Source organism: Hyla sarda, chromosome 4 (assembly GCF_029499605.1).
Source record: "Hyla sarda isolate aHylSar1 chromosome 4, aHylSar1.hap1, whole genome shotgun sequence".
Taxonomy (NCBI): Eukaryota; Metazoa; Chordata; class Amphibia; order Anura; family Hylidae; genus Hyla; species Hyla sarda.
This window is the reverse complement of record NC_079192.1, coordinates 26,846,442-26,872,229: the sequence shown is the minus strand read 5'-3', so window position 1 is coordinate 26,872,229 and position 25,788 is coordinate 26,846,442. Positions and strand designations below refer to the sequence as shown.

The window sequence follows — 25,788 nt, the reverse complement described above, 5'->3', positions numbered from 1 at the left end:
TAGGGGAATTCTGTCTCTAGTAACAGAGACAACAAGACAGGACACAGAAAGTGGGGTGGGCTTAAAGGGGTACTCCACTACTTTAAAACTTATTCCCTATGAACAGGATAGGGAATATGTGTTTCATTTTGGGGGAAATCGAGACTCCTGCTGAGATTCCCCACAATTTACGATTTTCAGAACAGGGCCCGTCTCTTACCTCTAAACACTCCCGCACCCACATTTCGAAACAAACCAGTTTAAGAAATGATGGTCCAGTCCGTCAATCAATGTCCCACCTAAGCCAGTGATTGACTGAGTGGGCGGTGATTCCTGAGACCAATTTGTCTTGGAAGGTGGGTGCCGCAGCGCTCAGAGGTAAGACATAGGCCCCATTCTGGAGATCACGGAAGTCCCACCCCAGTGATCAGTCACTTGGATACGGGATAAGTTTTGCATAACCGAGTACCACTATATCTACTGCTATATGCAGGAGAGAGCAAGTCTAAACTGTTTACCCGCAATCTGATGTACCTTAAAGGTAAATAAAGGCTTCCTTCTTACTGCCACAGTTCAGTGCTTAGTGTAACCCCTTTCCTCCACATGCTATGTATAGTTGTGTACTAGCCTAGTCAAAGGCTGTCCAGGCATGCTGGGAGTTGTAGTTTTAAAACAGCTGGAGGCACCCTGGTTGGGAAACACTGATCTAGTGGTTCATAATCCTTCCTTATCTTGTCTCACCCCCCGTGTTCCTGGTAGCATTTCAGAGTCTATAGAGAATCAAAAATCAAACCCAATATTTTTCTATGAGCCTTCAGACTTGGTTCGCACTAGCCTCATACTGACATGTTTTGACATTCCTATGATGGTTACAAGACCTGGTCTGGTGTCGAGTCTCCGGACTCGAAAAATTTGCCCTCGTTAGGTCACTCCGAACTCAGCCTTACAAAACGTGTCAGGGGCTATTTTGATCCGATAAGCTTCACCGCTTACTAACCAGTAGGTGGCGCTGCTATTTGTGCAAATGAATGTGCAGAAGAAGCGCAATGCCTGACGGTATATAAGGGTTAATAACACATGCAGATTGATTGATGGGACAGATGATTGGGTGCATTATTTTTTTTTAGTCATTATAGGAAAGTGAAATGGTTAACGTAAACAAAACAAAGTAAAATAAAAGCCAAAAAAAGTGAAATGTAGAAAAAATATAACATTTATTGAAATGATAAATAGAGAAATGATCAATGAAAGAAGTGGTTCTGAAGAGATGGAGGGGGGAGGGAGCTCTGCATGCTGGGGGAGGTTATGGGGGGGGGGGGGGGGGTTGGAGGTAGCGTTAATAGTTTTCGTGTCTCGGCCTCTCGGGGGTGGGGTATCTCTTTATGACCTCATATTTTATGCTGCACTATGAGCACACACAGTGTGAACAGCAGCAGGTGGGGGCTGTTTCGGGAGCAGTTCGAGCAGGGCCATCTGGTCGCTATAAGGGAGAAAGTCAAACGTCAGATCACAGTATTAATGGGATAAAAAAAAAAATCAACATATACAGCCTCCCGCGTCACATAGGAATCCAGCATAAAATCATCAACCGTTAGATATCACAATCTTTTTCTGGCCAACTACCCCTCCCATAGACTTGCATTGAGGGGGCAGAGTGCGCTGTCACACGGGGTCATGACGTCACAATACTCCGGCCCCCATGGTCGTCACGCTGCACACTCGGAGCCTCCAGCGCTGAGGAGAGCACAAAAGGTGGGTGCGGAATGACAGATTGCGGGGGTCCCCAGTGACGCCCCCCCCCCCCCCCCCCCCCCGCGATCGTACATCTTATCCCCTATCCTTTGGATAAGATGTATTTGGATAGGGGATAAGATGTATTAGGGCCGGAGTATCCCTTTAACATGACACTTGGCACACATGTTACTTATATGTCAACAACAAACATAGGATAGGTAATTTAACCCTTACTCACCCCCATTTGCCAGGGTCGGGGTTTTTGTTTAAAGTCCCATACAAGTCTATGGGAAATATATGTTACTGCATAACTTCCAAATGGCAGGAGATATTTCGATAATACTTGGTGTCACATGTTACTTATATGTCCACTTAAAATATAGGGTAGTTAATTTAACCCTTAACTACCCCCATTTGTGAGGGTTGGGTTTTTGTTTAAAGTCCCATGCAAATCTATGGGAAATGTATGTTCCCACATAACTTCCGTACGGCTGGAGATATTTCTATAATACCTGGTAAACATATTACTTACATGTCAAATAAAAAGATATGATAGTTAAATTAACCCTTACCTACACCCTTATATAAAAGATGGGTTTTTGTTTCAAGTCCCATGCAAGTATATGGGACTTCCAGTACCTTACCCCACAAGCTCCGCTGTGCATCATCTATATATATATATATATATATATATATATATATATATATATATATATATATATATCATTTTATTAATATATTTATTTATAATTGTTATTCCTTTTCATATATATTATAAATAAAATATATTTTTATTATCTATATATATGTGTTTTTTTTTATTAACAATATATTTTTATTATCAATAAATATATATATATATATATATACACACATAAATATATATATATATATATATATATATATATATATATGTGTCCGTTTTTTTAATTAATAAACAGTATCTTTTTATTATATCTCTATTGTTTATATGTAACTTTTATTACTGTCCCTAAGAGAAGAACTTGTCTGCCTGTATCCCTATGAAAACACTTGCCCCAGCCCTTTATCAGCTCAGCATAGTGCCACTTTGAATATTTTATACAAAATTAGAAAATTGTGCCACGTCTGTCCACAGGTTAGAAACAGTTTTGCAGCTCAGCACCATTCACTTCAATGGAGTTAAACTGCAGTACCACACAAAACCTGTAGACATGTGTGGTGCTGTTTTCTTAACCCTGTACAACCCTTTGTAGACCGGATCGCAGTTACCCGTCGGGATGCAATGTCAGAATTAAGTAATATTGTAGGCGGATTGTGTCTACCTGTTCTAGATACAGTATATGAATGCTCAATTGCTGCCTGGGCTTCTAATAGTTAATGCACGCCTTATTTCGACTCATTTCCCTTCAGTATACAGAATACGGCAGTTACTCGATAACTATATCAGTAGTCATATAGTAGGCTTGACAAGCAACGATGCAGTATAAAGCATGGGGGACAGAGCAGCAGCCTAAGCCTCTGTTGTAGGAAAATGGTTGGCTTCTAATTGTTCAGACTGGGACCCTGAAAATTAATAGTTACATTTGGGTGGCTTTAGATCAGTAAAAAAAAATAAAATTAAATTAAATTTAAAAAAAAATTGCCAAAATGCCCATTTTTACAGATCATAGTCAGATCATAGAATAATGAGCGCGTTGGGGATTCCTAAAATATCTTGGATTACTATATATAAATTATATTTGGGCCAGAACAGATGTTAGAGATTAGGGGGAAACTTGTTGACTTCTTGCTGAATAAATTATTGGGCTGTAAATCAGGAAAACTAAAACCAGACTCTGGGCCAAGTTGAGGTGCTCCAGAAACTACACGTCCCAGTATGACAACCTTCCAAGATGGCGGATGACTTAAAAAATGAATACAAATTTACTCAAGTCATTATTTCTTTAGATATTATGGAAAGAGGAAGGGGAAGACATGCTACTGATGGGATCCATGGGAGAGGTGCCCATATTTCAGTCATCTCCAGACCATGGACCTCTAAATGTTGCACAACTACAACTCCTAGAACGCCCGGACAGCCATAGGGGAGATGGAGACCACTTCCATAGGGTTGTGGTTTTGGAGACCACTGTCCCGGCATCCTGGATGTTGTGGTTATGAGACCACTACCATACATGCAGGATGGACTTCACTGATCTATACAAATATCTCCAAGCAGGTGTGAACACAGAGCTTCAATGGCCTTAAAAGGGGTACTCCGCCCCTAGATACAATCTCGGCTATGGCACCCCAGATATCCAGTGCATGGAGAGAACTTCGCTCCATGCCGGATGACTGGCGATGCGGGGCTGAGGCTCGTGATGTCAAGGTCAGGCCCCGCTTGTGATGTCATGGCCATGCCCCCTCAATGCAAGTCTATGGGAGGGGGCGTGACGGCCGTCACGCCCCCTCCCATAGACTTGCATTGAGGGGGCTCGGCTAAGGCGTCACGAGCCTCTGGTGTTGCACCCGACACTGTAAATGAATGCCGGGTGCAGCAGGGAGATCGCAGGGGTCCACAGCGGCAGGCCCCGCGAACAGACGTCTTATCCCCTATAGGGGATAAGATTTCTAGGGGCGGAGTACCACTTTAGTGCTAAAATCCAGAGTGGGGTCAACTTTCTGCTATAGTTGATACTATATCTGCCCTCTTTCATGGAACCCGCAGCTTGTTGCAGTTTTTTTTCCCAATCCCTTCCCTAAATGGTATGACCTCAACCTGTCCCCCCCCCCCCCCCCCCCATCTCTTTTACAAAAGGGAATGCAGACCCAGTTCTTAAGAGCTGCCTCTATGGTCAGTATGGCCACAGCCAGGTCAACCGGTTGGACATTTATGACACAAATCTATAAGAACCCTCTCGAGATGTTAGAAGGAGGTCGGGGAAGTGGGGGGGAGCAGACAGCCTTCGCAGCTGGTGCAAGAGGCCATAAAGGGGTTTTGTTAAGAGAAGCAGTCATCTAAGCATTCATGTAGCAAGAGAAGAGAGAAAGGTAAGAGATAAAGAAAAAGGTTAGATTGTTCATGGTTAGTTACAGGAGTTTTGATGGAAAGTCATTTTAAGATTACACAAAAGCCATAAAATGCTGCTCAAGACATCTGAGGCCATACGTGTTAAGTTGAACTTATCCTAAAATGACCTATTTTCAAACCAATAGACCCAACTTATAACTTTTTCTGTTTTCTCAACGTGTAGTCAATTGCTTTAGACTAGACAGGCAGGATTAAAGGGGGGTATTCCCTTTAATAATCAACTGGCTCCAGAAAGTTAAACAGATTTGTAAATTACTTCTATAAAAAAAAAATCTTAATCCTTCCAGTACTGTTTAGGGGCTGTATACTACAAAGGAAATGCTTTTCTTTTTGGATTTCTCTTCTGTCACGAGCACAGTGCTCTCTGCTGACCTCTGCTGTCGATTTTAGGACCTGTCCTGAGCAGAATATGTTTGCTATGGGGATTTTCAGCTGCTCTGTACAGTTCCTAAAATGGACAGCAGAGGTCAGCAGAGAGCACTGTGCTCGTGACAGAAGAGAAATCCAAAAAGAAAAGCATTTCCTCTGTAGTAAACAGCCCCTAAAAAGTACTGGCAGGATTAAGATTTTTTTTTATAGAAGTCATTTACAAATCTGTTTAACTTTCTGGCACCAGTTGATTTAAAAAATAAAAATAAAAAAAATAAAAAAAGTTTTCCACTGGAGTACCCTTTTAAACTAAACTAATATGGGAGTATGGGTGTACTGCCTGTGACCAGATAGGCAGGCCCATACTACTACTACTGACAATAGCATAGATGAGTAGAAACATGGTAAGCTGGACATAACACCTCTGCCGGTAGATCCCACCAATTATGAAGGGATTTGGAGATCCCCTTATGTCTTAGAAGACTTTGTACATGACTTTGTGCTGCCTAAGTATTGATAGGCACTACTGAAACACACACACAGGATTCCCATTGGTTTGACTTTTTTAGGTGTCATCCCAAGATTACTATCCACAGAATAGGATATTGGTCCATCACCATTTCTGAGAATAGAGGTCAACTGTGCACCGCCCAACCCACAATGAACCTCAACGGCAAAACACACGTGACCAGCATTCAATTGATTCTCTATGGGGCCTTTGAGCTCAGCACTCAGCAATGTTCAGTAACCCCATAAAGCAGTGGTCCCCAACCCAGTCCTCAAGGCCCACCAACATTATTTTAGTTACTGCATTGGAAAAAAAGGGAAAATTTCAAATCCTGGACTGTATCCTGGACTGGGCCTTGAGGACTGGGTTGGGGACCTTTGCCAAAGAGAAATGAAGAGCGAGTCTCCAATGCGCTATTGGCTCCATTCATTCAGGGGACATTTAACCTCAGTTGTTTGGATAGGTGGGGGGTCCTAGGATAGTAGAGGAGTTTTGATCCTGGCGTGACCCCTTTTTTGAGAGGTGTTCAATGACTGCTTACCCTGGGGGCAAATATACCCTCCTGTTTCGAGACACTATGAAATTATGGGACCCTTTAAAGGGGTGCTCCACCCTTAGACATCTTATCCCCTATCCAAAGCATAGGGGAGAAGATGACTGAACGCTGAGGTCCTGAAGCTGGGACCCCCGCGATCTCTGTGCAGCACCCAGCGTTCATTTAGAAGGCTGGGTGCGGGCAACGGGGGTCATGATGTCACGGCTAAGCCCCTCGTGATGTCACCCCCTCAATGCAAGTCTATGGGAGGGGGTGTGGCGGCCGGCACGCCCCCTCCCATAGATTGCATTAAGGGGGCATGGTGTGACATCATGAGGGGCGCAGCCGTGACATCACGACTCCCGACGCCCGCTACAAGTGTTCAGAACAAAATGTTCTGAACACTAGGGCAGCGGAGTACCCCTTTAAGTCATATTAGCTGAACTAGCTGTAGCTACCACAATGAGATTAGCATACAGTTGCTTCTAGATGTGTCAAAATGCTGGGAGTTGTAATTCTGCAACATCTGGAGGTCCACAATTTGGAGACCACTGACATACATTATATTTCCTAGCTCCTTCATTCTCCCCAGTGCAGACTGGTTGCTAGGGATGTTTTGCCGGACAACCCTATATAAAAAGGCTTTAGTTTGCATCTATAGGCTTCCTCATACCATACATTCTCACAAGAGATATATTATTGCCAGGAGGGTCTGTAAGCAGCTTCCTCCTGTCTACCAATTCCATAACATGCAGCTATTAGCTAAATGGGTGTCCGGCCAACAATCATCTTCCGTTCCTATCCGAGTTGAGTCAATTAGAGGGAAAATACCATTTCCAAAAAATGGTGGGAAGGGTCATAGTTGGGATAAAGGCCTTGAGTGTTCTACCAAGTATCTCCACCCTGATAAAATTATTCAATAGCATTTGTTAGCAGGACATTGCAATGTATATGGGCCAAAAAACTGCTTAAAGGGGTACTCCGCCCCTAGACATCTTATCCCCTATCCAAAAGGATAGGGGATAAGATGTCTGATCGTGGGGGATCCCCGCAATCTCCCTGTTGTGCCCGGAGTGACGTCACGGCCACACCCCCTCAATGCAAGTCTAAGGGAGGGGGCGTGACAGCCATCACGCCCCCTCCCATAGACTTGCATTGAAGGGGCATGGCCGTGATGTCATGAGCGGGGCGTGACCGTGACGTCACAAGCCTCCGCCCCACATCACCAGTCATCCGGCACAGAGCGAAGTTCGCTTCCTGCACCGGATATCTGGGCTGCGGCAGCCCAGATCGCGGGGGTCCCCAGCGATCAGACATCTTATCCCTTATCCTTTGGCTAAGGGATAAGATGTCTAGGGGTGGAGTATCTCTTTAAGAAGTCAACGTCCATTGCCTGGAACGGACATATGAAGGTCTGGGTGTCTAAAGTATACAATACCTGTGATGTTGAGTAGTTTGGGCAGGAAACGGTTCCAGAAGGTGCACGTTTGGACTCTTATTCCCATTAGCTCCTGGGCAGGCTTGTTATTCAGTGCTATATACCTTGGTTTTGGTCCAGTGTACAGAGGCCATTTTGCTTGGCGGGAATTAGTATTCTCATTAGGGTTCCTAGTAGAGGAATAGAAATTAGATTAGAACCATTATATACAATTGAATGATCATATCATACTGCCATAATATTTTTTTTCGTCTCAAATTCGTATGAAATTTGCATAAACTTCATTGTATTTACTCTCACCCAGTCCGTGCGAAGTTGGCCCAGTATCGCATTATTCGCCGACTCAGGTCTGCTTCTTGTTTGGTGTAGTTTAGTTTCGGCTCCAGAGGAAGACCAAAGATAAACTCAATTTCATACCCGTGTGGAACACCCATCCATTGTGGCCAAGCCAAGTTGGATGCTCGGTGGTCGAAGTAATAAGCATATACATCGTTCCCAAATTCTGTCATCTTTCCAGCAAAGTGAGTCATGGGGCAAATGACATTGTGGTCGCCCACTATCTGGTCCATAGCTTCCCTGTTTTTTATTGGAGCATGTTCATCTGCCCAGTCTGTATATTGCATCACGACTGCTTCAAGAGCAATGTCATTGGCATGAGGGACACTCATCCTCACCCCACCGAGGAACTCCTCCCGGGTAATTAAGCTCTCGTTGTTCTTGCTGAAGCCAGGTGCTCCATAAAGTAAGAAGTAGGACCCTTCATTTTGGTTGACACCTAAAATCAGCGGACACTGCTTAAACCTGCCCATATTCATTAGGGTTTCAGGGGTGTCTGGGAAAAAGTCTCCATCCGCCACAGGAACAAAGGCAAAACGGAAGACACTTGGTGCCGGAAGGACCGAAAACTCGTTGTCAATAAGTTTCTGTGCTGGTTTTGTCCGGAGACAATTCAACAGCTCTGTATCATTACCCTGCTTACAATCGAGCAGCTTCCCCAACAGCTCAGCTCGGCGCCGACCCTCTTGAGGTGTAACAGTTGCCCATGGTGTGTTTGGAGAACCACTTTGCAGTATAGCTTTAGAGAATAAATGGTGGCTACCTGGAGAGAGTACATGCATGCCAACAGAGGCACCCCCGGCACTCTCTCCAAAGATAGTCACAGTCCTAGGGTCACCACCAAAAAACCCTATGTTATCTTGGATCCACTGAAGTGCAAGACGTTGGTCAAATAAACCCACGTTCCCTGGAGCATCTGCATTTCCTGGTGTCAGTGTCAGAAAACCAAATGCTGCCACACGGTAATTCATGCTAACTACTATAACATTTTCTGAGTGACATAGATAGCGACCATCATAAACATCAAGGGAAGAGGATCCACTGTAGAAGCCACCACCATAGATCCAGACCATGACTGTTGCATTTGTAGGGCGAGGGGAAGGGACCCAGATGTTAAGGTACAAGCAGTCCTCACTCATAGGCCTATTAGGATTCCACATTTCCATTCCAGAGAAACCAGGATACAAGGTGTCAAAGTATTGGTAACAGGCATTAGGATAAGTGGTGGCATCCCAAACATCACTCCATGGCTTTTTCGGCTCTGTCCGTCGAAACCTTAACTTGTCGACTGGTGGCTCTGCGAATGGAATTCCTAGAAATCCAGTGACATGGTTGGAAAGGACATGCATCCGGGTCCCTCTCACTTTACCCGAACGGGTGGTGACCAAAAGTTCCGAATCACTTTGACCGAGCACGTGAGACAAGAGGAGAGAGAGGGTGCAGAAACCAAACAATATGATAGACAAGAACTGCATGACTGGTCCTCACTGAAATTACCTGAGAAAAAGAAGAAAACAAAAACCAGAGATTCTACATTAATACACGAGCAACTCAAGATATAAAATAAAGACAAGCAAGCAAAACTGAACAGGAATAGTAGAAAAAAAATATTCATCGATTTGGAAACTGGACAAGTTCTAAGAAAAACACGAGTGGTCAAAAGATAAGAAAGGAGAGTTTGTTGCAAGGAGATAGATAAGGAAAGAGAGCAATGAGCAGTGTTGAGAAGATCAAGACGAAGATGGACAACCCAAGAAAACATCGACAATGCCAAAACAACTTATTGTAACCAGACATTCAGAAATTCTTACTAAAGAAGGACAAGATTAAAAAGGTTTCTCAGCTTCTCTGGTCTCTTTCATAAAATTTCTCACCTTCTAAACCTCTCTTTAAGTCTTCTGTCCCTTGTTCTCCTCCACCTTGTTTCTCTCACCCCCAGGAACCCTGTAACAGCTGTGACCTCACCATCGACAGGCAGCATGAGACTGAGCTACAGGAGGCTTAAGGAGAGCGATAGAGGGAAAGGGGGAGTGTAAAGTGAAGGGAGGAGAATGTAGGGGGCCTCTCTTATCATAGTTCACAGGACTGGTGTGGGCTGGGGTGTCCTTTATAAAGGTCCAGGGAAATTTTTGAACAGATGGTAATGGTTAGGTTGGAAAGTTTTCCAATATCATCAAAAGTCATGAGGATTTAATGTGATATGTTGAAAAGATATTTAACCTAAAATGCTCATTATAGACCATAAGCTACCAAAAACAAACAACAACAACAACGTTGGATAAATCTAAACTTATAAGTATATTAAGAGGAGATCCATGTGATCGCCCACCCATGTGAACATGGAAAAAACAAAATCCCCAGAGATGGCACTATGTTAGAAAGACCACATAGACAAAGACGTACTGTGCAACATGGATCCTTTGCAGCCTGTGAACTATTTACAATCTGATATCTGACTAATTCTATGGTCTGTTATGTCACCCAACGTGCACTGTATGGTTCCTGGTGTGACCCCCAGCTGTCACAAAGAGCATGGGAGATTAGCCTTGGCCAGATCCACAAAGAAATTTTTTTTACTTTTTTATTCATCTTTCAGGACCACCATTAGTCTTATGATCCGTGATCCACTGAATAATAGGGATTTGGCTCCTGAAACCTCCAGCAAACATCTGTCATTGCTGAAGCCAGTTTTGTTTGGTCACGCATGTAGTATTTTATGCCAGCTATTCAAATGAATGGCCGTGTATGGTGATCACGACACTTTGCAGACTATAGAGATTGTCTCCAGTCCCTGAAGTTCTCAAGTCTTCATCTCCAAGAAGGTGTTTTATTTAGTCAGAGGAGAAAATAGCTGAACAAGGGTCCCTCTGCTTACACTAACCTATTCAGTGACCTACACTTGGAGTTGGAGCTATATGGCTATCACGGCACAGAAGTTTCCTGCGTATGCCCTGCGCAACAGGCCGTGAGTAAGAAGTTTAGGCCAACCTGTGTAGGCCCTCATCCGTAATGTACAAGCTAATTCCACTGTATCCTGTTGCAACTGTGTTCCCTCTAGCCACCCAATAAAACATATACTAAGTGCATTAGAGATTTTCTATTCACTTTATCTGCTAGTGAGGGGATTCTTAAAGGGACAGTGACCAACTACTCACTCATTCACTCAAAACATGCAACATTCCACGCTGTGCTGAAAAGACACCGTTATAACTGGATTTGCACAGAAGGTTCAGCAAAGCTTCCAAGTTGTTTCTATGTGATTTGCACTCCACACCCTCGGGATAGCATACTTGACAAAAGATTGTTTGGGTTCACAGCGAAACATTAGATCAGCTACACCACCATGCTACATTACATTAATGAAGAACTACTACTCCTAGCTAGCCTGCACCGTAACCACCCCATATGCCAAGATTCTTTCCTGGCTCATACAAGCTATCATAGAATTATAATGTCCCTTTGGAATCTCCCTTTGATGTCCCCAAACAGTCATCATTTTACGGTGTGTGATTCCTGACAAGTACTGACCCAGGTTACCCCCCTGCCACCCTTGAATGTATTCCCTGTCAGCTTCAGCTGGTGGGGGATAAATAGAGAGACTGGGAGCAAGACATATCCTGCAGCTGTCTCCTGTCTATTTTGGGCGAGCTCACAGATAACGTTTCAATAAACATGCATATATATACACTAGCGTCGTATACGCTTCACTGCCCGCGGAGTGTACAGACCCCGTCGGTTTGGATTGTCATTTACATGTATGCGATTCATGGATGGTGCAGAACTCGGTTGCTGTTAAAGAAAACATATCGACGGGGGAGCTCCCATTTACATACGGTAATATATATAGGGGGCCCAACATCAATTAATGGCCTAAACAAAATTACGCTCAGTGGAACAAAAATACCAAATCCTTTTTTGCTTCAAAATCTGTTGTGAGAGAACATATCAGATATATGCCCAATCCTGCTGAAAGGGTAAGGTTTGGAGAAAATGTCTCCAATGTGTATAGCAACCCTTAGGGCCTGCAGTGTCTGGCATAGGGGCATACTAAAGCTTAGCTTGGGTTATCATTTCCATATATGTTTCAAGGGTGCTACAGAATTCTGGAGCTATTGGAGTGTCCATAGTGCCCATAGTGCCATTCAGGGTAGCAGAAAATCTATTCTCTTGGTTTCTTAGAGAAGTCAGGGTAAGAGAAGACACCTATGATGTTCCAAGGTGTCTTCTCTTCCCATATGTCATGGGGGCCATAGAGCCATCCATGGCAACAAGGCCTGCAACCTCTGTATCCCTACGGTAACGTCCCTAGTGTCATGGGTTCCCATTTGGCCAATATATCTGGGAGCATTGAAGAAAAGCTATACTGCAACCCTTTTAGGGGTGCTTGCCCAAAAACAGCCAATGAGATGTACTCTTTATAGTTTTACAACCTCCTTTAAAAAAATAGAACAGCCAATTATATTCAGTGCCCTCTGGTCAGCCGTGCATCAAGATCTGTGCACCATCAGCTGACCATGAAGACCTGGGCACCACCAGTTAACCATCAAGACCTGGGCATCATCAGTCAACCATGAGGTTCTGGGCCCCACCAATAACCCCTCCAGACCTTGGTACTGGGTCAGTTATCCATCAAGATCTGGGCACCACCAGGCACCCATCAAAATCGAGCTACCACCATCACCAATCAAGACCCAGGCACTGTCAGTCACTCATCAAGACCTGGGCATTGTCAGTCCATGGTCAAGACCGGGCCCCACCAGTCATCAGTCAAGGCCTAGACATGCATATTCAGGTTTCCAATGCAGAAGCCAGGGCCCTAATAATGCCTACTGTTGCTCATTGTTGAAGTAGACATAAGGCAATTAGCAAGATGATAGAAAACAGCAGCTTGTTAAGAAACGGGAAATTATTCACAGATAACAGTGAGGCTGTCAATATATACGAAACATATACCAAACCTTGCATAAATTCCTAGCCAAGGCTGTATTATGGGATCTGTGTTGTGTTGTGCACTGGAGATGTGTCTATGAGCAGCAAGCTGTCAACCAGAGGCCTCTGCAAATGCATCGCTAATAGGGGAAGTGTAGCAGGTCCCCTACGTGGCTAATGAAATGAATGAAATAGTTGGACAGGGAGCAAACAGAGGAGGGGAGGGGGGAGGAGAGTCATGGCAAGGATGAGCGGGAGGGGAGGAAAAACACCACCACGCAGAATAAGAATTGACAGGGTATCATTCCAGAGGAGGCAATAAAGGAGAAATGACAAGAAGGAATACTGAATTCTATATATTGTCTCTGGCATCTTTGGGGAGGGGGGGGGGGGGGGGTAACAACTTAACTAGGGGGCCTATGTGACCTTAAATCATAAGCTTCTAGCATGACCGTTGTAACTTCAAACCACCAACCCCATCTTAAAGGGGTACTCCACCGCTCAGTGTTCGGAACAAACTGTTCAGAACGCTGGAGTCGGTGTCGGGAGCTCGTGATGTCATAGCCACGCCCCCTTATGACTTCACGCCCCGTCCCCTCAATGCAAGTCTATGGGAGGGGGCGTGACGGCAGTCACGCCCCCTCCCATAGACTTGCATTGAGGGGGTGGGGCGTGATGTCATGATGGGACGGGCTATGACATCACGAGCTCCCGATACCGGCTCCAGCGTTCTGAACAGTTTGTTCCGAACACTGAGCGGTGGAGTACCCCTTTAAACATTATCAGAAAATCTAAACCATACAGGACTGGTGCCTACATCTACCTGAACCTTGATGACCAATGACTATCGCATACCTTTAGAAAGTCCCCTGGTGACAAGTAGTTATTGGAAGAGGTAGGGACAGTTGTTCTTCCTGACCATCAGTCAGATGTCTGGCTTGCCCTTGTATAGTCTTTACAGTAGAAGGGCGTTATGCACTGTAAAGCCGATGTCTCTGGAGAGTATTCCAAAATTCTCCAAGCCATACAATTTATTATTAACCTATAGGTGGATAGCTATAGCGAGGAATAGAGGTGGCTGTCACACTATGAGACGACCTAAAGACCACTACTGCACAAGAAGACACCAATATTATAAATGGCACATGGTAGGTGGGGGATCGGTTACAGATTTTGCATTAGGTTCCATTAGCTTCAACTTACACCTATGTCAATGCTTAAAGGGGTATGTAAGAGTTAAATAAATAAATATGTTGCTGGGGGGCGGTACAAATTAAGCATTTTTACTTTCCGATCCTTTCTGCTCGAGCCTGCTTCAGAGATGAGAACTTGGAGCAGGACCTTCCCACTCACCGGGCGAGACAGGACAGGCCTGTTCCAAGCTCTCATTTCTGAAGCAATAGTAGTAGGTAGGTCGGCACTTCTGTGTTCCGTGGTGCTGCACGAGGTGGGAATAAACCAGGATGTAAAGAAAGTTGATACCCAGCACTCACCAGCGATGCTTAATCATAAAGGCTTATTGGTCCATGTCAGAAATAGAGGTACAAAGGACGCGCTTCGGCATATCTGAGGAAGCTGAGGAAGACAAATATACCGAAATGCGTCCATTGCACTGCTATTTCAGATATGGACCAATAAGCAGGAGGAGTGGATGAAGTCAAACCGGAACCTGTGGGGGGGGGGGGGGGGGGAGGGGGGTCAGTGGTAAGTGAGTGTAGCTTTTTGTTTTGTTTGTATAAACCCTGCAACTGATGAATAGTTTTTTAACACTATAATACCCCTTATAAAAATAAACGTTGACGGACACATTAAAGAACTCCATACCCATTAGATGGGGTGGACAAACCCATTGATTTCTGAAGGACTGTGCAACCATCTAATGTATATGGGTGTCTCCCGACTCAACCCGATTGATGATCTCAGAGGAGAGAATAGTCGGGCATGCTGAATTTCAACTGTCTAACTCTTTGTCGGACCCTTTTGTGGGGGATACATTTTAGTTTTCCACACATTTTAGTCCACATTGGCTGCCACAGCTGTTCGAACCGGCCATACATGATCAACGACAATGGGTGAAGGACGGACAATCTTTCTGGGAACATTCTTGAACAATCATTCATGGAGGAAAGACCTTCTCTGAACGAGACCCAACTTCTGTATAGTGAGTGACAAGTCTGTCATCTAAAAACGGTTGTTTTTCAGTGAATTTCACCCAAAGAAGGATTGTTCTAGTCAACATCTTCTATCATCATCCACTTTTATCTACTGGGTATGGACGCCTTTAGATGGTTATGTATGATTTATTCCTCTTTAGATTTTCTCCAGTCAATCTGTGAGCTCGACAAACAGACTTGCAGAAGTCTTGTAGAGAAAACGAAGATCCATCTCTTTCTAATCCACTCTATTTTGTTTGGGAGTTGACTGGAAGGTGGGGCTTATCAAAAGGGGGAGGAGCATTATTTTTTTTAAACAAAACAGTCAGAGATGTGAGAATGATGCCTGCTTGGATACACATAGATGTTAAAAGGAGTATTCAAGTCTTTAAAAAAAAAATAAAAAAATTATATGGTGGGGCAGGGGTAAAAATTTGAATAAAAAAGGCAAACTTATCTAGTCCCGATCCCTTAACTCCCTTTTGCTCCTGTGGCTGAGCTAGAGTAGGACCTGCCTGCTCAGCCAACTACTACAACCAGCGCTTTTCTTGGAAGTAGGAAGAAGAGAGAAGATTGAGGGTTCGGACAGAGGTGAATGGGAGCTGCGGGGGATCGGGGGTAAGTAAGTATGGCTTTTTTCTATGTTCCCTTACCCTAGCTCATATTTAAAAAAACAAACAAAAACAAAACAAAACTGGATAACCCCTTTAATGTCTGGGGTTCTCATTACTGTAGGCTAATACAGGACCAGATAATAAACCGAAATAGCAATGGCCAACGGCTAATTTTGTTTTATACTGAAATGTAACCTAAGATTGTGCCATCTACAACCATCATGAAGATCGATCGACATGATCTTCTTGTTCTGGAGAGATAAAGCTTAAAAGTACCTAATTTAAGTCCTTTATGCCACCTTTTCACAACCAAATATTCTCACAATAGCTTAAGGTCTTTTTTTTTTTTAACATCAATCATTTCGAAACTCTTCTATGCTGCTTTCCAGTCTTAAAGGGGAACTCCACTCTCAAAAGTTAAATTAAGTGAGATATTATTCCCCGTTATCTCCCCTCTGGAGCAGACCTCCTTTAGTCATGAGTATGCGAGGCTATCATTATTATTGTATCATATTAAGAACTAGGCGTGGTTGTGACAACTCATTTATAATTATAAACATACCTTTTCTTCTTAAAGGGGTACTCCACTGCTCAGCGTTTGGAACAAACTGTTCCGAACGCTGGAGCCGACGCCGGGAGCGAGTGACGTCATAGCCCCGTCCCCTCATGACGTCACGCCCGCCACCTCAATGCAAGTCTATGGGAGGGGGCGTGACAGCAGTCACGCCCCCTCCCATAGACTTGCATTGAGGGGGCGGGGCGTGACGTCATGAGGGGGCGGGTTATGGCGTCACAAGCTCCCGGCCCCGCCTCCAGCGTTCGGAACAGTTTGTTCCAAATGCTGAGAAGCGGAGTACCCCTTTAAAGGAAGAGTTACCCAACTGGTGTAAACTCTAACACGCCGAATGCCCACCACCCATAACCCAACCTCCAACACCACCAATGGGATTGATCCACCACAGTTATCCTTACCCAATACACCGATGGCTCGGCTGTGTTACAACTGAATTAGTATTTTACTCAAGTTAATACCAATGAAATTCCAAAACACAACCAACACTTTATTTCAAATCTCCAGGTCTTTGTACCAAACCCTAAGCCTGATCCCCCATTGACTAAGAACATGAAATCCTGACAGGCAGTAGGACCAGTTCCAAATTCCGCAGCCACTTCCAGCAGCAGTAACCTAACCCCGAACATCGACAGCCGTCACCCAGTCCCAGAAATGTATGGCTTGTGTCACTTCATCGTCAAGACTTCCGGCCACTGCCACCCGATCCCATGTAGCTGTTCGCTTTCACATAATATTTAAAAAAAACAACAACCACAGATACACTTACACTACTTCACCGAGCACTACATACTACTTACTATGAGTAAAGTCGACTTGGCGCTTACATTTAATAGGGTTGTCCCCAGATTGACATGTCATAAGGGTGTTATCGATGGTCATCTGCCAGTTTGAACCTTAAGGTCTAGAGTAAACAGGTCTCGTAGGGTTCCATAAACTCATTGATTTCAAGGAGGAGGTGAAGGGGAACCCTTAGCTACCTCTTTATTGAAATCTCCATTTTCTGGGGAACCCCATGGATAACCTCTATTACAACACGAATGGGACCACCCCATCTTATTGCTATACAGTAAGGTCCATCACATCTTAACATACAATGGTCATCTCCAACAAGTATTTTGGGTTGTCATTAGCATCTCAGCCGGGCATTGTCCTCCAGGACACACATACGTAAATGTATGTCTAACATCGAGGACTAGAAACACCACCCCAGTGAAATACTGCAATCGCTGGCACTTCAATCCCAACACTGCCCGTCAATGTCACCTGAGCAGCAACGTTCAGCATCAATGCCCTCTTCTCCACCCAGAAACTGTCTATCACGGCACACAAATAATGCATGTCATTGTCACCTCAATGCAAACCATGGAAATCACTGTCACTTCCTAACAAGGCAACTCGACCCTGATCAGATAAGACAGAATACCCCCACCCCCCTTTCCAGGTATATCTGGGGCACCATCACCCATGAGTACCCCTTGGATCTTCTCATGGTGTAAGCACTTTGATGGTTTACACCTACACAGTGCCCCAGTGTTCAAGCCAAATACACCCAACGCAAATCCACTGCCTAAGTGCATGGGTCAACAGGGCCACCCAATTATAACTGCATGTATTTATATGGTGCCAACATATACCTCCGCAGAGTACAAATACTGGAAGCCGTGAAAAAGCTGAATGACGTGCGTCAACACACATTGACTATGATGGGAGAATCTTTCCCTATTGAGCTTATGATCTAAAAAAAAATACCATAAAACCTGATAAAACCTGAACGCTCTCTTGCACCCAGTACACACACATTGATGCGCTCTCGCATACAGGCATGCAGACCTATACTTGTCAGTCCTTACCTGAGACAATCTGAACAGATCTCGTCAGTGTATGGTTCTCTAGCTCTGCATTCACTCTCTCCCTCTGTCTGTCTATCTCTCCCTCTGCTTATCTCAATGTCTCTTACTCTCTCCAGCCTCTGGTTGACTCCTCCTCTCGCCTCTGCCTCCATCGCTCCCTCCCTGCAGAGGCCGGAGAGACAGCACCAGAGACAGCAGCCCAGAAAGACAGCTAGAGTGCACCGTCCTCTATAGTAGGACGCACTGTGGAGCCTTGAAGTCAACGACTGCTGTAGACAGTCATCACACTAGAGAGACCGCAGCCTGATACACATCTAACGCGCAGCTTCTTCTGCGTAAGGACATGTTGTCAGGTGCACCTTCCTCCGGGGATGTGCACACATAGACCGGCATTTATATTTGTCTTTAGATGATTCTTTTTTGTTTAGAAAGGCGCAAAAAAGGCGAAAGCAGGGTTTATTTGCACCTTTTGGTTTACACATTTCTGCTGATTTTGAGTTGCAATCCACTGATTTTGGCAATAAACATGATATGGAAGCGTTTTATGTGCACACTATGGGTTTTATGTGCACACTATGGGTTTTATGTGCACACTATGGCGACATTTATCATTGTCTTTAGACAGTTTTTTGGTGTCTAGAAGAGGTGCAAAAAAGGCGCAAGCAGGGTTTATTTGTGCCTTTTGGTTTAAGCATTTCTGCTGATTTTGAGTTGCAATCCACTGATTTTGGCAATACCTTTTTGTGAAAAGGCGCAAAAAAGGCGTAAAGACACTGAAATGTGATGAGCAGCAGGGGCCATATTCGAATTTGCGATATTTCGCGAATATATTGACGATTATTATGTCCTATGTTCGCGAAATTCGCATATTCGCTCTGTTCATTCACTTTTTTTTTTTCCAGGCGAAAATTTGCATGACATAAAAACAAAAAAAAAAAAAAAAAAAAAAACAACAACGTATATTCGTCATTACAAAAATATAGCACTATATTCTAAATATTCGCGAAATCGGGGGCAGCGCTGGAGGCTCGTGAAGCCACATCCTCACCCCGCTTGTGATGTCACGGCCACGCCCCCTCAAATGCGTGACACCCCCTCCCATAGACTTGCATTGAGGGAGCGTCGCCGTGACATCACAAACGGGGCGTAATCGTGACGTTACGAGCCGCTGCCCCGCATCGCCAGTCATCCGACACTAAGCAAAGTTTGCTCCATGCACAGGATGTCTGGGGTGTGGCACCCGAGATGGTGCAGGTCCCTAGAGAGAGCGAGAGAGAGAAAGAGAGCGAGCGCGAGAGAGAGAGAGAGCGAGCAAGCGAGCGAGGGAGAGAGAGACGGCAGCCAGATAGATCTCTAGATTCCCATCGTACCTAAAACAGTCGTAGACCGCGGCATTTGTCTATAGTAGGACATATCATGAACATCTGAGGCCAAAACAGTTATAGACCGCCGAGAGAGACAGCAAGCTAGAGAGAAAGCGAGAGTGCAACCTCTGTAGAAATACATGGTGTTAAAGGGGTACTCTGCCCCTAGACATCTTATCACCTATCCAATCTCCCTGCTGCACCCAGCATTCGTTTAGAGCATCGGGGGCAGCGCTGGAGGCTCGTGACGCCACATCCGCATCCCGCTCATGATATCACGGCCAAGCCCCCTCGTTGCAAGTCTATGGGAGGGGGCGTGATGCCCGTCCCATAGATTTGCATTGAGGGACGTGGCCGTGATGTCCCAAGCGGGGCGTAACCGTGACGTCACGAGCCACCACCCCGCATCGCCAGTGATCCGGCACTAAACCAAGTTTGCTCCATGCACTGGATGTCTGGGGTGTCGCAGCCGAGATGGTGTGGGTCCCTAGAGAGCGCGCGCGAGAGAGAGAGAGAGAGAGAGAGAGAGAGAGAGAGAGAGCGCGACAGGGAGAGAGAGAGTGAGAGAGAAAGAGAGCAAGAGAGAAAGAGAGAGAGAGCGCGAGAGAGAGAGAGAGAGAGAGAGCAAGAGAGAGAGAGAGTGCGAGAGAGAGAGAGAGAGAGAGAGCAAGAGAGAGAGAGAGAGAGAGAGAGAGTGCGAGTGCGAGTGCGAGTGCGAGAGAGAGAGAGAGAGAGAGAGAGAAAGAAAGAGAGAAAGAAAGAGAGAGAGAGAGAAAGAGAGAGAGAGAGAGAGAGAGAGAGAGAGAGAGAGACGGCAGCCAGATAGATCTCTAGACTGTACCTTCTTCTATAGTAGGACGCATGAAGAATTGAGGCCAACACGTTTGTAGACAGCAGAGTAGAGAAACAGCAACTAAGTCACGAGTGACATGTCAACTAGTCCATAAGTCATGGACTTCTACAGACAGGCATGCAGTAGAGAGACCGCACCAGAGACAGCAGCCTGAAACACAACTAGAGTGCACCTTCCATGTAATAGGACACATCATGAAGACTTGAGGCCAGTATGGTTGTAGACAGCAGAGTAGAGTAGAAAGTTGAGTGCACCACATTTTTTTTAATCAACTGGTGCCAGAAAGTTAAGCAGGTTTGTAAATTACTTCTATTTAAAAATCTTAATCCTTCCAGTACTTATCAGCTGCTATATACTCCACAGGAAGTTCATTTCTTTATGAGTTTTTTCCTTCGTGACCACAGTGCTCTCTGCTGACACCTCTGTCCATTTTAGGAACTGTCCAGAGCTGGATAGGATTTCTATGGGGATTTGGTCAGACTAGAAAGGAAACTCAAAAAGAAAAGAACTTCCTGTGGAGCATCTAGCAGCTGATAAGTACTGGAAGGACTAAGATTTTTAAATAGAAGTAATTTATAAATCGGGAATATGAAGAAAACCGCACTCACCCGTAAGTTGTGCACCATATCTTTATTCCGTGGCAGCAATTGACATGAACACAAGACAGCAGACGGTCGGCAGGAACGCCAGGGCTGAGTCCCGTGAAACAGCTGTAACTACAAGTGTGTGTATGTCCCTGGCGTTCCTGCCGACCGTCTGCTGTCTTGTGTTCATGTCAATTGCTGCCACGGAATAAAGATATGGTGCACAACTTACGGGTGAGTGCGGTTTTCTTCATATTCCCGATTTATAAATTACTTCTATTTAAAAATCTTAGTCCTTCCAGTACTTATCAGCTGCTATATGCTCCACAGGAAGTTCTTTTCTTTTTGAGTTTGACCACAGTGCTCTCTGCTGACATCTCTGTCTATTTTAGGAACTGTCCAGAGTAGAAGCAAATCCCCATAGAAATCCTATCCTACTCTGGACAATTCCTAAAATGGACAGAGGTGTCAGCAGAGAGCACTGTGGTCACGAAGGAAAAAACTCATAAAGAAAAGAACTTCCTGTGGAGTATATAGCAGCTGATAAGTACTGGAAGGATTAAGATTTTTAAATAGAAGTAATTTACAAACCTGTTTAACTTTCTGGCACCAGTTGATTAAATAAAATGTGGTGCACTCTACTTTCTACTCTACTCTGCTGTCTACAACCATACTGGCCTCAAGTCTTCATGATGCGCCCCGTATTAGCACCACCGGTGGTCTCACTGTACTCCAGCGTACGGATCCGGTTACATCGGAGCACACCCTATGCTTGCCAGTGCTGTGCCGGACAGTCATTCATGTATCTTTACATTACGTCATTTATAAATCGGTTTAACTTTCTGGCACCAGTTGATTAAAGGGGTACTCCACTGGAAAAAAAAACATTTTTAAAGACCACATAGTAGAAAGACCGCAACAGAGACAGAGACAGAAGCTAAAACGAGAGGGTCACCCTGTCAAATGTCTATATAGAGAGAAACAGGATTAAAAAAAGACTGTTCTAGACAATCCCCATAATAGATGCTGAGTGCTTCCTTATGGACCTCATGTAGGGTTCCCACTGGCACAGCCGGTATTTTGGCCGCCCTGCCGGTATTTATCCAACCAATCCTCCAACTCCCGGAATGTTGCACCATATACTATATCAGTGTTTCCCAACCAGAGCGCCTCCAGCTGTTGCAAAACTGCAACTCCCAGCATGCCCGGACAGCCAACGGCTGTCCGGGCATGCTGGGAGTTGTAGTTTTGCAACAGCTGGAGGCACCCCTGCTTGGGAAACACTGACCGATACTATATACTACTATACAGTCCAACGTGCTGGGAGTTGTAGTTTTGCAACAGCTGGAGGCACCCCTGGTTGAGAAACATTGACATATACTATATACTACTATATAGTCCAACATGCTGGGAGTTGTAGTTTTGCAACAGCTGTAGGCACCCTGTTTGGGAAACACCGACCTATACTATATACTACTATATAGTCCAACATGCTGGGAGTTGTAGTTTTGCAACAGCTGGAGGCACCCCTGGTTGAGAAACACTGACATATACTATATACTACTATATAGTCCAACATGCCGGGAGTTGTAGTTTTGAAACAGCTGGAGGCACCCCTGGTTGGGAAACACTGACCTATACTATATACTACTATATAGTCCAACATGTTGGGAGTTGTAGTTTTGCAACAGCTGGAGGCACCCCTGGTTGGGAAACACTGACCTATACTATATACTACTATATAGTCCAACATGCTGGGAGTTGTAGTCTTGAAACAGCTGTAGGCACCCTGTTTGGGAAACACCGACCTATACTATATACTACTATATAGTACAACATGCTGGGAGTTGTAGTTTTGCAACAGCTGGAGGCACCGCTGGTTGGGAAACACTGACCTGTACTATGTATACTACTATATAGTCCAACATGCTGGGAGTTGTAGTTTTTATTTGGGGACAGCTGCTGAGCCACAGGCTGTATCAGGGCATGCTGGGAGTTGTAGTTAGTAACTAACTGCAACTCCCGAATTTAATTAAAAAAAAGTGATCAAAAACTACAGATCGGGGCGGAAAAAATGGGCCCGTATAAAGAGAAATAAAAAAAGGTTATAAACGGTTAGAATAGAACAAAATGTGTATCCCGTGATGTCACGCATATATAATTAATTATGCAAATTAGCTTGGCCGATATTTTTTAGGTGGCAACTCTAACCTCATCAGAGACGGCTACATGATAGACACCACCACACTGAAGGCTCCGGCATACAGAGCGTAACATGACAAAAGAGACAGTTCATTGAAGGTCACAACGCAAGATAGACTGCTAAACAAAAGGGAATTCCCACGAGAGAGACACAATGCAAGAGAAATTCCCATGAGAGAGACACCTACTGCCAGACAAAAGTGTGAGAGACCGCTGTAGTCAATTATAGACAGCTAGAGACAGACAAGACATAGCTGTGGACTTTAGAGGGTTAAAGATAAACCTAGCACGGGAGACCATTCCCTCATAAACAGATAGACTGCTCTGCGACTGGGATGAGAGGAGAGAGTGCTCCCTGCGTTGTCAATCACACGAATGTCTCGGGTGCTATCAATGTGAGCAGAAGCAATTGAGTGATGTCAAAATGAATAATGACTAATGGTCTCCGAGCTCCCACGTGCAGCGCTAAATCACGATGGACGTCTCTTGTGGACCATTAAGACTGATAGACAGTTAAAGAGACAGTTCCCAAGAAAGGGGGAGGGGACATGTAAGCTGGACTCACAAATTACATTACATAAAAAGGCCTCGGCCTTTTGGCTAAGATCAAGTGTAGTACCTGTTCTTATCAGTGTCATGCCGGTGTAAGGGCTGGTGGGGATGGGTGCTGCATGGAGGGTGCAGGTGCACCGGGGGGGTTCCGGGGCTGGTTCTGAGGAATCTGCTCAACGGCTGCCCCGATGTGACCTGCTTCTTCCGGGTCTCGCCATGAGGCTGAGAGGGTCTAGAGCCGAGGTACTTTAGTGCCTTGGGGAGCGGTGACCCCGAGATGCCGAAACTCACTGGGAGGATTGGCTCGCTGAGTGGAAGCACGGGCACCGCTTCTCGGCCTTTTTGGCTAAGATCAAGTGTAGTATCTGTTCATATCAGTTTCATGCTGGTGGGGATGGGTGCTGCATGGAGGAGCAGGTGTACCAGGGCATTCCGGGGCTGGTGCCACGTAACCAGCTCAACGGTTGTCCTGATGTGACCTGTTTCCTCTCGGTCTCGCCATGAGGTTGAGGGGGGGGGGGGGTGACCCTGAGGTGCCGAAACTCACTGGGTGTTATAACTCACTGGGGGAGATTTATCAAAACCTGTGCAGAGGAAGAGTGGTGCAGTTGCCCATAGCAACCAATCAGATTGCTTCTTTCATTTTCCACAGGCCTCTTTAGAGGCCTGTGGAAAATGAAAGAAACAATCTGATTGGTTGCTATGGGCAACTGCACCACTCTTCCTCTGCACAGGTTTTGATAAATCTCCCCCACTGAGTGAACGCACTGCACCATTACTCTCCATCTTTGGCACTCACCCTTGGTATCTCGACCTTCTGGCTAGGATCAGGGCAATTTTTATAGATCCGGACGGATGACCGGGCAGTATATCTGCACACATTCACTTATTTATTATTTTTTTGTTTGCCACTGTGCCACGTTTGTGTCTTTATTTGTACACAGTATTGTCAGGATGCGGTAGCCCTTCTGGGTGTCCCTCCTGGCGGTCTAGGGGAGGTGTGTGTGGCCATTAGGCTCCTCACGTCCCTGCAACCCCTGGGCATCTTGGCTTCGGTCAAGATGCCACCAGTATACGGCTCCTCGGCTGATACCTTGGTAACGCCTAGGTTGAAGCCAGGAGCATTTGTGGCCCCTTAGTAGCTTCAGCGAAAAGGAGAATCGAACCTGGATCCTTGCAGGTGCCTTCTGGCCCGGAGGTGAAGGGTAGATATCTCAGAGTAGACTAACCGACAGCTCACCTTCGGAGGTGAAGGGTAGGTTTGTTGAGGGCCTCTCTCCTGTTGGAGAAGGGCTTAGCAATAGATTGTATCCTTTGTGCACGTTTTTTTTTGTGTGACACGTTTGCACTTTTTCTTGCACTTTGGGTGATAGAGAGCACGTGCCTCAGCTCTTAGAGTGGAAGCACGGGCACCATGAACTCTTCACCTTGTGGCACTCACCTCTTGATTCCCGGCCTTCTGGCTAGGATCAGAGACATTTTTTATAGATCCGGCCGGCCACATTCACTTTTTTTTATTTATTTTTGTCTCACTGTGTCACTTTTTGTGTGTCATCTGTCCACAGGATTTCTTAGGATGCGGTAGCCCTTCTGGGTGTCCCTCCTAGCGGTCTAGGGGAGATGTGTGTGGCCATCAGGTTCCGCACTTCCCTGTAAACACCCCGGGTACTCCTGCTTAGGCAGGGTACCTACCATTATTGGCTCTGTGAGCAGATACCTTGGCTAACGCGAAGGGGGATGCCGAGAGCATTTGTGGTCCCTTAGTAGCTTCGGCGAAAAGGGATGTGACAGCCTGGGGGGTGTAGGGTATGGGGAGTGTAGCTGTGGGGTGATTAAAGGGTACTTGTTAACCCTTGCTATTCGCGACGCCAGGGTGAGGGCTCCTTAGTAATGCTTGTCCTACCGCCACCCTTCCCAAGAGCGATAGGGAGGTAGATAATAATAGAATGTCCACACAGAGTTTTCTGAAACAGGTATAACTTTTACTGAAGATTTTCTGTAAGCTTCATAAACGGAACAGTCTCTATGCATACAACTGCTTTCTTTGGAGATTGACAAAGGTTGGGACTTTAGCAATTTAGAGTCTTTAAGGTATTAATTACATGTTCTCTACTCTTTACCTGTATTACTGAAGTTTATGCACTGACTGGTGTCTGGTAGCG

The 25,788-nt window shown here is 45.2% G+C and overlaps 1 protein-coding gene and 1 pseudogene across 2 annotated transcripts in view; one reads left to right on the top strand and one right to left on the bottom strand.

The window, feature by feature from the left end:
- Positions 1 to 25,788, bottom strand: part of ACHE (acetylcholinesterase (Cartwright blood group)) — a 97,018-nt gene that overhangs the window by 3,066 nt on the left and 68,164 nt on the right. Inside the window, exons 1-3 of one of the 2 annotated variants that reach the window (XM_056570212.1) lie at positions 18,072 to 18,224; positions 7,916 to 9,448; positions 7,616 to 7,785 (exon numbers count right to left, since the gene is read on the bottom strand). In XM_056570212.1, the coding sequence (XP_056426187.1) occupies positions 7,616 to 7,785; positions 7,916 to 9,426 (1,681 nt within the window). In that variant the 5' untranslated portion in view covers positions 9,427 to 9,448; positions 18,072 to 18,224. Of the gene's footprint in view, positions 1 to 7,615; positions 7,786 to 7,915; positions 9,449 to 18,071; positions 18,225 to 25,788 lie in introns of those variants that run through there. The other variant, XM_056570213.1, reaches the window with a different exon arrangement.
- LOC130267926 (U2 spliceosomal RNA) lies at positions 23,952 to 24,110 on the top strand (annotated as a pseudogene).